At 43.2% G+C, this 14,534-nt stretch overlaps 1 protein-coding gene across 1 annotated transcript in view; it reads left to right on the top strand.

Moving 5' to 3' along the window:
* The window catches only part of KMT2C (lysine methyltransferase 2C), a 328,785-nt gene that overhangs the window by 106,153 nt on the left and 208,098 nt on the right, over window positions 1–14,534 (top strand). Inside the window, exons 5-6 of the mRNA XM_034759976.1 lie at window positions 7,593–7,799; window positions 11,720–11,865. Of these exons, the coding sequence (XP_034615867.1) occupies window positions 7,593–7,799; window positions 11,720–11,865 (353 nt within the window). The remainder of the gene's footprint in view (window positions 1–7,592; window positions 7,800–11,719; window positions 11,866–14,534) is intronic.

Genomic DNA, 14,534 nt, shown 5'->3' with positions numbered 1-14,534 from the left:
TATTTTCATTTACTTCCTATTACTTATAATATAGGAGGAGCATGAAGAAAAAAAGAATGAAAAACTGGGGCGGGGGGGAGAGATAAGTGAGGCTTTTTCTTGGCTGGGTCCTGGGGGGAGCGGGGGGAAGCTTCCAGAAATGAAGCTGCGCACAGGACCCCACTAACTCTAAATCGGCTACTGAGTCCCTTCCAATCCTATGATTCTATTTCAAATTTCTACAATAATTCACCCAATCTACACAAACCAGAGGTTCACACTTATCTAGTTCATCGTTCAAAGTGCTATGGTGTCTATGTGAAAAAGGGATCTGAAGGCAAGTCTAGACACTAAAAAAGTTTGTCACATGAGCCTTTTTAAAGCAGACATTGTAAACATCAAGTAATATCTGTCCCTCCCAACAAACTGCTATAGAAAAATAAAGCACTGCACGAACTGCAATGAGCGTTTTAAAATGATGATATAACCCAAAAGACAGTTTGCAGACCTTTTTTACCCCTGTTAAAATGGAAATCCTGGTGCAGCCTTAACTGTCATGGTGCTACATCCCACCGTAATATTGCTACTATACATTAGGGCCAGGATTAGAGATAATGGCACAAGCTTGGGTCATTTGGTCAATGGGTTCCTCAGGTACAATCTAACTCCTTCTCTTCCCAGAAATAACTGCTTTTAGTAAGTAAATTGTTCTAAAACTCCCATTGATAGCAAAATTGTCTTGAAAATTTCTTGCACAATAGGGGCTGGAGGAGAGTTTGGGAAAGAAGGATGTCCATTGAGTTGAATGGATCAGTTTATGTGTCTGAGGTATTGCGTCAGGCTTTTCATCTCCATGAGATGTTCTGATTTATCTGAGCACATACCATTGAGATGAATGGGAGACTTCACATCTGCAATCCTCCTGTGTTTCAGAGGGTTGTGCAGAACGCTCCCTGCTAACACTGGACCCCAAAGTGGAGTACAGAGTCTGGGACTCCCCTCCATCTCCCCTTGCTGCCTCCAGCTAGGAGATGTGTTCCTAACAGCCCACTGGTTAGCACCTTCCTTCCTCCATGTTGCTCCTCTGCTATTGGGCAGGGAGAGAATGAAGGGGCCAGGAGGAGGACAGCTGATAGCAAAATGGGAATGAAGAGTTTCCAGGAAGACTCCAGGTGTCTCCCATTGATGTGCTCCCCCCATCCTCAAAAAGCCAAAAGAAACTAACTGCCTAAAAACTTCATTAACATTGAGGTAAGGTTGACTTCAGTGCCTCATGCTATTGCAGAATGTTGAGTGCACCTGGACTTAAAGTTAGTGATCCATTTGGATGAAGATATAACTCTCTTCATAGCTGAATGTGAGATGAGATAATGTTCTGCAAGTAATCCCGGCACCGGTCAGTATGGCTGTTCCTAACACAGTAAAGAGCAGTTGGAGTGCATGCAGACAAAGGAATGAATATAATTATGTGGGGCACAGCATACAACATGAAAAGGCTCGTTTACATTGTCATTCCTTGTTGTAGCCACAGGGCAGCCATGGCTGAAATGGTATCTTGCCAGTGGCTTTTCAGGGTGGGGCTGGTATGCACTTCCCATGTTGTATGTCTGGCTTTTCAGAGGTTTAAGTAGAGGTGCACTTGACTTTGGCGAACGGGAAAAGGTACTATTGGGCAACCTTAACTTTGTGTTAATTTGTGAATTGTACCTTCATTTTCTAGTTGACTGTTTGCGAGCAAGCAAGAAGAGCTTGTTCTTCTCTTGTAACTGAATAATGTGCAACCACTTACACCATACTGCATGTGCTGAAATGAAATCGTCTGAACAGTAAAGTCTGTGTTTTAGGAGTGCCTCTAATGAATGTATGTCACTACTTGAGTGGAGGAAACCATGATTGTTTTTCTCCTTTCCTCCATAACCAGAACCTTTTCCATTGGTTCATTCTAGGGCTTTTTTGGTGGTAATTTTATTTCTGGTTGGAACATGGATGAGTGGGAGGACTCAATAAATGTGACTGGCATCTTAGTTTGTTGTCAGGGATTTGGGTAGGTTCTGCTGTTGGGATGGATATTGGTTCAGATTGCCCTGAGGGACAGGGACTTAAAAGGTCAAGCTGCTCTACTGAGCATGTTTTCGAGCTCACTAGGTTTTGTGGTAGAGGGTACAGGTTTAGCAGCTGGAAGTTTGGGTCTCCATTTATGGTTTCTCAACAGGCCCTTGACTAGGAGCAGACATAATCCTTACTAGGTATGTCTATGCTGCATTTTAAAAGCCGTGGTAGTGAATCACAGAGTCCAGGTGTACAGGCTCAGGCTTGTGCTGTGGCACTAAAAACAGCAGTGTAGATGTTCCAACCCGGGGTGGAGCTCAAGTTCTGAAGCCTGGGGAGCCTAGGTGAGTTTCAGAGCCTGAGCTCCAGCCCAAGCCCAAATGTCTACACAGCTGTTCTTAGCACCGTAGCGTGAGCCCAAGGCTGTAGACCTGAGCTCTGAGACTCACTGCTGTGGGTTTTAAAACGCAGTGTAGACATACCCACTGCCCTCGATCAAAGTATCCTTCCCAACCTAACTACCATTGTGCAGTATATTGTATTCTAGTTGTCCTCATTGATGCCATTTTTTATGGTGTGTGTGTGTGTGTGAGAGAGAGAGAGAGAAACAAACAATATGAAACACTCTTGATAGCTTCTCTCTTCTCAAAGAGTCTACACTACAAGCTCTACAATGGCACAACTATAGACACTTCCTGCAGCAGCAGCAGGAGTTTTTCTTTCACCTCTTTGAGGGCAGTAGCTAGGTTGATGGAAGAATTCCTCTAGCGGCGTCTACAGCAGGGCTATGTAAGTCGTCTTAACTATGACTGTTAAGGGTGTGAATATTTCACAGCCTGGAGTGACAAAGCTAGGTCAATTTAAAGCCATGTCTGCACTATGAATTTACATCGGTATAACTACGTTGCTCACAGGTGTGAAAAATCAACACCTCTGAGCGACGTATTTATAATGACGTAACCCCCTGTGAACACAGCGCTATGTCGACAGGAGGGTTTCTCCTGTCGACATAGCTACCACCTCTTGGAGAGGTCGGCACCTACGCCAGTGGGAGAAGCCCTCATGTTGGCTTAGGTAGCATCTTCACTGAAGACTTTCTATCATGCTGTAATGTTTAAGTGTAGAACCTCCCTAAGTTTTAGGTGTAGACTAGGCCTAAAGCAGTATTATTATTCCATCCTGAATGGCAGTGGGCCATGCTCTGGATTTTAAGCAGTATATAAGAGAACAGAATTTGGCCCAAACAGCTGAAGAATTAAATGATGAATTTCTATCCATTTTAACAATATCTGGAACAGCATAAAGATATAGGTATAATAGTGGTCTGCTTGCTTTTCCATTTCAATAAATTATGAAGAGATCAGTAGGTGGCATGTTAACTTGCTCATTATCCCCATTTTAAAATATTACTCTGTTCTGTAAACATCTGAAATCTGATCACAGGACTTGATTTTATGAGTCGCTGAGTTTCCTCAACTCCGCTGTCTTCAGTCTGAATTGAGATCTCTTCTCCACTTCCCTTAAAATAAGCTGAATATTGATATATGGGAAAGGGCTTGTATTTTTAAATTGTCTGTCTCTGTCTCACGTGTTAGTAAAAGAAATTAGCCTTTGTCTATACAGACAGGGTTTAAAATATTTACGAAACACTAATTAGCTAAAAGGGTAAGGGAGTATCTACAAAGGGAATTACATTCCAGAATAGCGATTCCTGATTAACTCAGTGTGTGGATGCTCTTATTCTAGATTAGTTTAATCCCTGTAGATTAACTTAATTCAGAATGAGGCTACTCTTATCAGGAATAGCTATTCTGGAATAATAACTCCCTGTGTAGACAAGCCCTGCATCTGTTATTCCTAGGTTAGCACAGAAGATGAGAAGGCAGACTTCCATGAATAATGTGTGCGCACGCGACACACACCCACACCTCCCTTCCAAACCGCTGAGAAGTGGAGGCTTCGGAGATTCCTACTAGGATTCTATTCATGGGTTCTGGTGTGGTTGGGGGGTATCTTTCATTTAAATGTCTGGCTATTAAATACTTGATAGAGTTGAAGCCCAATTGCTCCATATTTCTTTTAGAAATGAGAAGCTTTCTTTTTCTCCTTCTGCCTCAATCCTAGAGTCCTTTTGGCTTCTGAGAGAACGTAGGATCTCTATTGTTCGATTCCTTCCCAGATTCTTGGCTCCCGAATGGGGGAATGTGTGTCTGTTACTGGGCCCTTAAACCAAGGCTGCTGCTTTTTTTCTTCCTCTCTGGATACACCAGTGCTTACATCAGCTGCTGTGGTTCATAGCTTTTCCCAAGCAGTAGCATGAAACTGACATGATTCTTTACATTTGCACAGATGTGCACACCATTCTGAATAGCAGTCATGAAACTGACTAATTTTGTTAATTTCAACCTATTGCTGCTTGGGAAAGCTGCAACCTGCAGCAGAGACCCTGCATCTGTCTCCAAACCTAGAAAGTCCAGTAGTGCACCAGTACTGGGTTATATAATAGCATCATATTTTAAATATCTTCTATTTCATTCTTTATGCATCGTAATGTTTTGTTTGCAATTTTGACTGTTTTACATTGAGCAGGTTTTTTTGTTTAACTATTCACAATGATCCCAACAACTTTTGTAAGTTGTTCCAGTTAATTTATAGACCAGCCACATGTGTATGAGTAGTTCAAATTATTCCTTCCAATGTGGAAAACTTGCATTTGTAAACGCTGAGTTTCATCAGCGAGTGTGCTGCCCTTTCACCTACTGTTAAGTTCCTTTGAAGTCTCTCACAGTCCTCTTTAGGTTTGACTACCCTAAATAATTTTGCCACCTGATCTGCAAGCTGTGTGTATGAGGGCAACTCGCATGTTTTCACCTAATACTCTGATCGAGCCATATTCTCTGAAATATGAATAGCTACTAATTTGTTGCTCTGCCATATAACATTTGAAATTACATTTACATTTACAGCCTGGAAGAGAGATCTCTCTCATCTTTATGCCCTCTTCATGGAACTTAGGTTTTTCTTTCTTCAAAACATTTTTTGTCTTCAGGCAGATTCTTGTAAAGATTTCTGAAATTAATCCATTGCCTAGTACTCAGTTATGAGCAAAATCTCTCCTGTGGGTTGTACTTTGTAAGTATAGGCCAACACCTGTCCCGTGTCAAGCAGGATCACTGGGGGCTGGAGATGGGTCAACATGGGGCATGAATATGTTCTAAGGTTCTCTCCTAGAGCAGCAGGATGGGGTCTTCTCTAGCACTCTCTTGAATGCTATGAGGGGGATCCAGCTAAAGCTCCTGTTGAAGCAGCCTGTCCCCAAAAGGTTGTGGTCTGCCAGTTTGGCATGGCCAACTCCACATACATGGTACAATTGGTAGCATGTTGCTGCTTCTTGGGCCACTGTTAAGTGCTCCAGAAAATCATGTCTTCCTGTTCAGCCTTTCCATCTAAGACAGACCGCTGTGTGCTAGCAGGATGTCTCAGGGACCTTCTCTGCACCCAGTCCTCTTCCCCATCTTCCCTTCCCCAGTGGCATTGTATTGTAAGGGCAAGATTTTGTCCAGTCTCAGAGTACGTTAAGTCAAGGTTAAATGGCTGTATTGGACTGTCATAGTCCTCTGTTCCAGGCTTCAGAGTAGCAGCCGTGTTAGTCTGTATCCGCAAAAAGAAGAACAGGAGTACTTGTAGCACCTTAGAGACTAACAAATTTATTAGAGCATAAGCTTTCGTGGACTACAGCCCACTTCTTCGGATGCATATAGAATGGAACATATATTGAGGAGATATATATACACACATACAGAGAGCATAAACAGGTGGGAGTTGTCTTACCAACTCTGAGAGTTGTTCCATTCTATGTTCCATTCTATATGCATCCAAAGAAGTGGGCTGTAGTCCACGAAAGCTTATGCTCTAATAAATTTGTTAATCTCTAAGGTGCCACAAGTACTCCTGTTCTTCTTGTTCCAGGCTGCAACTTTTCCCTTTTTAGTTCTTCTTTCTTCATTCTGCTGTTGTTGCTGCTTGTGCCTGACTTTGGGTATGTCTGTACTAGAAATGCTGCAGCACCACAGCTGCAGCACTGTAGTGTAGCTGCTTACCAAAGCAATGGAAGGGGTTTGTCCATTGGTGTAGTAAGTCCACCTATCCGGGAGGCAGTAGCAAGGTTGACAGTTTTCTTCCATCAACCCAGCAGTGTCTATAACCGGAGCTTAAGTCGATTTAATTATATTACACAGTGTCAAATTTTTTTGCAACCCTGAGCAATGTAGTTAAGCTGTCCTAACTTTGTAGTGTAGACCAGCCCCTTGACTAGCAGTGCAGACAATCTGTTATTTTTTCCAAGTCCTGGTGAACACTGTACTGTAATTGGATCTCCAGGGGACTTTTTTTATTTTCAACTTACTGCTCCCAAAGTCCAAATATGCCACTTCAGAGATGTGCTTAAATTCTATTTAAATTGAGCTCTTTCCAAACCAGGCTTCCACCCAAGTGCCAGATTCCCTTAGGCACATTTTGGGGATCACAGGGACATAAATACACATTAAAAAAGTTGCTCACTTAGGTGTAAAAACATGTTAAATGATTTTTCTCTTTACACAGTTTTTATGCAAATTTTAAAAAGTTCACATTTTAGGTTTGTGAATGTGGTTGTTTTAGAAATATTGTGCAGTAACCTCCATATGATGTGACACAAGGAGTGCTGTCAGAACTGTCATTATGTTTTGAGTGTTTATTATTTGCAATCTCGTATTCAGGGATAACTTAACAGGTCATCGCACTAAATACCTGTAAGTTTCCTCAAATATAAGTTTAGGCTGCTGTATTTTTACAGTGTTTGTGTTAAATGGATATATGTATTTGTATATGATATGTAGCTATAACCTGTCTTTATGTAGTCATTGCTGTGAATGTTCCGTTATTCCTATCTTCCCGTTATTTTTTTTAAATGTGTGAGTGATGTTTTGTATACAATAGATAATGCATGCATTTGTATTGTAGATGCATGGTTATATGTTATACATATTGTGTTATAGGTATACGTGTGTGTACACACACTGTGTGTGTGTGTGTGTGTGTGTGTGTGTATGTAGTGTCAGTGCGGTGAGTTTTCCACTATATTATCTTTTTGGTGGATATGGGATTTTAATAAGGTAGTTCATCTCTTTCCCCTTCTCCCCCACCACTCCTTTCTTTCAATCACCACCATTTAGATTTGCACACACCTTTTGGATACAGTAGAATATGTGAAGTTTTTTTCCCTTGATAGACTAAGGGTTTTTAAGCATAGGAAAAATAAAAAATCTTTATTAACTTGGGTGTTTTCTACATTGTTAACAGAGTTCTGTGGAAAAAAACCAAAACTACTGTTACCTAACTTTAAATAATATATTTAGTAGTTAAATTGCAAATTTATTTAAAGATTCACTTTAAATTATTGTTTATATTTTATTTATTGTACTTTGCATTCTGTTTGAGGAAAGTCAGATTGATACAAAACATGACAATTAATAGGAAATCCCCCAGATTATCCTGGTTTAAAAAAAGTTTCCTCTGCTTTGCAGCGAACAACTCTGCGCCTTTTGTTACTGTGGTGAACGAAGCTCATTAGGACAAGGAGAATTAAAACAATTCAGTCCAACGCTAGCGTTTATCATCCCCGGGAAGAACCAGCCTTTAAGTAAGAGTGAAACCAACGACAGCAGCGATGGAGCTTATGAGAGAACTCCAAGGCAAAACTCAGTGCCACGCAAACAAAGGGGACAGAAGAAGTAAGTCTGTTTCATCATAAAAACTTCTGTCATGATTTTGTTGTGTTGTTGATTTATTGTAGAGAGGCCAGAAAGCATATATGCAAACATTGTGCAGTGATAAGTGAATAATTTGAAAATTTGAAATTATTTTAAAACCACATGATGCTTAGTATTATTAATCTGTGTTTGAAAAATTGCAAACCATGTCAGAAAAATAGCAATCTTTCTTCTGTTACTTATTGTTAAGGTTTTTTCCCCTAGAAGTGAGAATGTGTTCTTTTTTTGGAGAGTACAAAAGTAAGAGACAGACTTACTTTAAAAGTACAAATGTATTTGTACTCTTGAAATATCTTAGAGAGAGCATGCAAAAGAACAGAAGAGGAGTAACCAATTAACCAGTTGATTTGTAAACTGTTGTGTTTGTGTACATTGGGGAGACAAGACATTTGTGCGTATCACCTTGTAATCTTTCTTCCTTGGCCCCCTCCAAAAATAATCCTTGTGACTGTGAAAAGCAACGTGCTACGTGAATACAGTATATTCTACTGTGATTAGAACTCTGTTGGTTGTTTTTGTGTATGTCAATGTTCTGTTTTTAATCCATTGAAGTATAGTAGTATCCCAGGTGCCTTTTGCAATACAGCACTTTTTAATAGCTATTTCTGAACAATTACATTCACGTACACATCCCTGTATGGTCCATGCTGAAAGGTTATTGAATATATTTATGGAAATGAAGTTTAAAATACATCCATAACTGAGAATGCAGATTTTTTTAGTATTTGCATAATGGAATAGATTTTTCTTAATATATATTTGGATTTTATAATTCTGGGTTTTTGCCGTTACCATGGTTAGATGTGTTCTTGTTTCAGAGCTGTCTTGCTAATATGTGGATTCAGTTGTGCTGGCTGATTAGTAGAGGTTTTTGTAGCCTATGGGAAACTGCAAAATTAATTTAGCTTGGAACAACTAAACAGCTCTGTCCCTTGAGGGTGATGATGTAATCATCCCCAAGTGCCATGCTGGCTAACATCCAAGTTTAAGTACTAAAGCATTGTTGTGTTGGAGTTTTCTGATTGGTTGCTAGCTTTGGACTGCTGCCAATACAGTGAAGAAGTGAAGTAGGAAATGAAACAATAACAAAGAGAGGCAGCCTTTTAAAAGGATTTAAGGTGGTACATTTTAAGGAATCCTGAATTATCAAGGCATATGTAACATTAAAAGTACTGTAGACATTTAAATTTAAATTCATATTCAGATTAGGTTTATTCAGTTTAGATAAATTTTAGTTTAATAGCCCTTAAGTAAGTATGAATGCTGAATCTCTATATAAAGCTGGCAGTGATTTTATTCATTTGATATTAAGGAACTATAAACACAAATTTAAAAAAAACAGTTACTCAGATTTCCTTATTATAAAATCTGATATGAATGTGTAATTCTTTTTTAGATAGGCTCCTGTTAACTGAATTACTATGTTAATAGTATCTGGCTTGACTGCATCTAGGGGTACTTGCCCTTTTGGGGTAGAATGGGTTAATTTAATACATCAGTTCATAAGGCGACTATTTTGTTCATAGTAATAGGTTTTAGTCTTGAAGGTTTTGATTTCTGATGTTGCACACTTTTTTTTGTTATGACATAAGTCATTAGGATATAACTTAGTGCCAAGGATTGAAAACTTTACCCACTCACCAATAATGAGAGAGAAGCTCTTCTTGACAGATGTGGGGGGGAGGGGTCTTAACCATCAATTTTTGCACAGCTTAAGCTTTCACTTACATTCCCCCCCCCCCACACACACACACACACACCCGTCTCCTTGCCCTTATGTTTCTGGAGGTAACCTTCGAAATAAGCCAAAATGTAAAATGAGAGAATTTTTCACTCTTAAGTCAGCACACAGCTCTGTTGTCTGCTGTAGCTCATAGCTTTACCAAGCAATAAGGTAAAATTAACATAAATTTGGTCAGGTTCACTGTTCTTTTTCAGAAGGGTATAAGCATCATGAAACTGTCAAGAACTATAGCAGTTTCATGCTGCTGCCACTGTCGACATCTATGAACAGCCACGGAGGCATATGCTTGATTTATTAATGAATAGGGGACTGCCAAATTCACGGCCATGAAAAACACGTCACAGACTGTGAAATCAGAGTTCCCCAGTGAAATCTAGCTATTGGAGGGGCGGAACAGGGCAGGCCTGGGGGCACCCCAGCTGGGGGCTCCTACCATTCATTGGGATCCAGCTGTTAGTCTGCCAGGCTGGAGAGGGACGGGACTTCTCCTTCGTGGCTGCTCTTGTGGGGAGATCAGACTGAAGGCAGCAGCCACAGAGCTTCCTGCAGCTCAGAGATTCCCAGAGGTGGAGGTGGGTCTCATCTCCCCCATGCTGCTGAGAGTGCCCCAGCTGGGGACTGCTAGTCCCCTCGGGGCTGGGGTGGGACAGGACTTCCTCTTCCCTTGCACGGCCACTCTCTGGAGATCAGACCCACCTACCTCTGGGAACCTCCCCCAGCTGCAGGAAGCTCTGTGGCTGCTGACAGCTCTGAAGATTCCCAGCAGCACGGGTGAGATCAGAGCCATCTCTGGGAATCTCCCCCAGCTGCAGAAAGCTACGCAGCTGCTGTGAAGTAAGGGTGGAAATCCTGCAACTCCCTATATCAGCTTTGTGACCCCCTCCCCACAACCCACTTTTGGGTCGGGACCCCCATGATTACAACACCATGGAATTTCAGATGTAAACATCTGAAAATGTGAAAGTGGCCAATTTTAAAACCCTCTGGTTGTGAAATTGATCAAAATGGACTGGGAATTTGGTAGGGCCCTAATGAAGAAGGAACCAATAAAAGATTGAGACGACCCAATTTTCAGCACCCCCTTCCATGGCAACCACTATGGTAGCTGAGGGGACTAGACATCTCAGTAAGGCTTGGTGCCATGCTTTAAAAATCCAAGGCAGAAACTTTATTTTTAAGTGGGGTTGAGGGAGTCAGGTTTCTCTGGTTAATGGGTTAGTGAGTCTGATGTTTAGTGGATAATTTTTTGGTAAGTTGGGTTAAAAAGCCAGAAAGAAGGATACCCTGTGCTCAAATAGTATACTGTGTTGTTTGTGGGTTTTTTTTAAATAGGTTTGATAGATTCTTCCATTTCATCATAATCTAGTGCTTTTTGTGTCATTAAATTCTCCTTTTCTACCCTCTTTCTCTTACACTTTGCTATTTTGTGAATTTCGGTTGTGTGGGACAAAGACATCTGCTGCCATATAACCTTCTCCCTTCTTGGCCTTTTTCACCCTTCCCCCATACACACTAGCTGTCTGCTATCCTAGCAGCTTACCACTGTCTGGTAGGGCAGAGTCTCCTTTGAGAATATTGTCAATGCTATAGCACAGACCAGCTGTCGAGGTTGCAGAGAGGAAACCATAAGAAAGCTGCAGCTGACACCCTCTGTTTATACCACCTCCCTCTCTTTGTTCCAGGTTTTCCCATTTCCCCAGAGAAATATCCCTTCTTTGCCTGGATCTATATCTGCCTGTACTTACCTAACAATTGTCTTCTGGAGATGAAGCAAGTCAAATAAAAAATGCAGTTTGAAAAATTTTAGTATGTATATCCTGAACAATGAGACGGTCAGACTGGACAAAGGGCCATTTAACACAGTCATTTTTTGTGGTGTATATGACTTTTAACTGAAAGCATTGTTCTTCATTTTCTCCTATTGATATAAATACTGTGTCAAAATTCAAGAAACTGGGCTATTTCCCCCCCCCCTTTTTTTTTCTTTGATGTATATTTTATCACACTTAGGAAAGCTCATTTGAGGCATTCTGGGTTTTTTAGATCATTTAAAAATCACGTAGCTAATTGAGTTATAAACTTAGACTGTTTTAATTGCAGAGTTACCTACCCACATTTTTTCTCTCCTTCTCTACAGAGAGAGACCTCGACAGAGTATAGCATCATGTACAAGTGTAAGCACTCAAACTGCTTCTGATGATCAGGTTGTCAAATTCTGGGATGAACTCAGTTTAGTTGGCTTACCAGATGACATTGATGTCCAAGCCTTATTTGAGCCAACAGGTGGGTATATGTTCAGCTATTAATAGTAGGTGGTACGTATTTATAATGGTTTAACTGGAATTCAAATTAAACTTTTGTTTAAATAATTCTTTAGTTTGGTATAGTGATTGCCTCTTTGGGGGGAGTGAGGCGCAAAGGAGAAAGAAACAGAGATAATACTTCAGAGTTTAAACTGTCATTTTATTCAACTCCTAAAGGCCCAGTCCTACAAAGTCTCCTTCTCATGTGGCTTCACTGGGGCTATCTGAACAAATAACAATTAGTCATGAGAGGAAGGGCTTTCAGGATCAGGTCCTAAGTTTGTAATATACATTTTTAACTTTAATGTTTCATTTAGGTGTCTGTCAGAAAAATCAAGAAGCATTGGGCTATTTTCTCAGAACATTTTGGTTCAAATGTTGCCCTACCAGCAATCTACACCATATGCTTATGTATAGGGCCCTATCAAATTCATGGCCATGGAAAACGTGTCACGGACAGTGAAATCTGGTCTCCTCCTGTGAAATCCGGTCTTTCATGTGCTTTTACTCTATACTCTACAGATTTCATGGGGGAGACCAGCATTTCTCAAATTGGGGGTCCTGACCCAAAAGGGAGAATTTCAGGGGGGTTGCAAGGTTATTTTAGTGGGGGTCACAGTATTGCCACCCTTACTTCTGCACTGCCTTCAGAGCTGGGTGTCTGGAGAGTGGCGGTTGCTGAATGAAGAACCACCTCTGCAAGCAGCAGCACAGAAGTAAGGGTGGCAATACTATCCTCTAGCCGATCAAAGCAAGTTCGATATCACGCGGTTTCACCTATAATGCGGTAAGATTGTTTGGCTCCCGAGGACAGCGTTCTATTGGGATAGTGGTGTATTATCTCTGTACTGAGCTTAGTAGTGGTGTCACTTTTTTTCCCAAATTCTCTGAAAATTGGTTTCAAAATTTGATTGCAAAGAAACCTTTTAAATGAATTAAAAAAAAAATTAGTGTGGAGTCTGGTTGCCTGATGTCGAATAAATTTTAATTCTTCTTCGAGTGCTTGCTCATATCCATTCCATTAGGTGTGTGCGCGCCGCGTGCACGATCGTCGGAAGATTTTCTACCCTAGCAACACCGGCGGGTCGGCTGTGGAGCCCCCTAGAGTGGCGCCTTCATGGCGCTGAATATATACCCCAGCCGACCCGGCGCCCCCTCAGTTCCTTCTTACCGCCCCTGACGGTCGTTGGAACTGTGGAGCGCGGCATAGCTGTTCTCCACTCTCCCTAGCTTCGTTCGTTAGCAGTTATAGTTACAGTTCTAGTGTTAAATAGTTAAATAGTTAAAATAGTTTGTAAAAGTTGTTTAGTTGTTATACTAGTTCAGGGGATTAAGGGGGTCGTCTCCCCCTTTCTCCCCCGGCCGCGGGTCCGGGCTCATGCCCAAAGCTCCCGGCTTCAAGCAGTGCGCCTCCTGCGCTAAACATATGCCCACGAGCGACCCGCACGACTCCTGTCTGAAGTGCCTGGGAGAGTCCCATCAAACAGATAAGTGCAAGATCTGTAAGGCCTTCAGACCAAGGACCAAGAAGGAGCGGGACTTTCGGCTCCGGCAACTTCTGATGGAGGCGGCACTTAGTCCTGACGCTCCATCTACAAGTCAGGCCCCGGCACCTAGCGCCTCGGTGCGCAGTGCCCCGGCGGCACCGGCCACGACGACCACGCGAGTGGCGTCGGACAAGCCTCCCCGGCACCGGACCTTGTCGGCACCGCAAGCACAGCAAGTGCCTAGGCGCCGTTCATTATCCCCAGGGCATAAAAAAGCCCATAAGACGGGGGCCTCCGTGCCGAAGACGCCGGCTCCCCCAGTGCCGGGGGTAGAGCCGCGTCCGCCGGTGGAGCACCGGAAACAGGTGCCTCCAGCACCGTCGACTCCGGCGCCGAAGCCGTTGAGTCCGGTGCAGATAGCGTCTCCACCGAGACCGGCGGTTATACAGTGCCTCCCGTCGACTCCAGAGACCTTCGAGGCGGCAAGAGACTTAATAGCTCTCACAGAGCCGGCACCGCCCCAACCACCGGCACCGAAGGCACCGTTGACTCGCCCGGTACAGTCGAGGGGGAAACCTGCCTTGATGCGCCCTCCATCGCAAGGGCTGGAACCTCGGCACCGATCCAGGTCCCGAAGCAGGTCCCCACGCCGCTCGCAGTCCCGGCACCGAATATCGCCTCGGCACCGGTCGTACTCGCGGCCAAGATCTTCTTCGCGGCACCGCTCTACGTCTCGACACCGCTATGATCGTCGGCACCGATCAACGTCGAGACGTAGTTCTCGGCACCGCTACGGTCGACGCTCGACGTCGAGAGGCCGCTCCCGGCACCGGGCATACTCCAGGTCCTCGTCGAGGTCCAGATCTGACTCCCGGCACCGACGAGGTCATCGGCACCGGTCACGGTCCCGGCACCGATCGCCGGCACCGCGTAGAGATAGATCATCTCCGGACCGGCACCGTGCGGCACCGCAGCCCACGGGAATCGTCTCGACGCTCTCGGCACCGCCGTGGCCATCGAGATCGGTGTCCCACTCCTCGGAGGACCTCTCGAGATCGGCATATCCCCCTCAAGGGCAAGCCGAGGAACAGGACTTGGGCCATTGGCGGGAGATGACAGAGGACCATTCTCATGGCCCATCTCACTGGTCGTTCTGGACCCC

This window comes from Trachemys scripta, chromosome 2 (assembly GCF_013100865.1).
Source record: "Trachemys scripta elegans isolate TJP31775 chromosome 2, CAS_Tse_1.0, whole genome shotgun sequence".
In the NCBI taxonomy this organism is placed as follows: Eukaryota; Metazoa; Chordata; order Testudines; family Emydidae; genus Trachemys; species Trachemys scripta.
The sequence above is the reverse complement of the archived record's forward strand: the minus strand, read 5'-3'. Positions and strand labels throughout refer to the sequence as shown.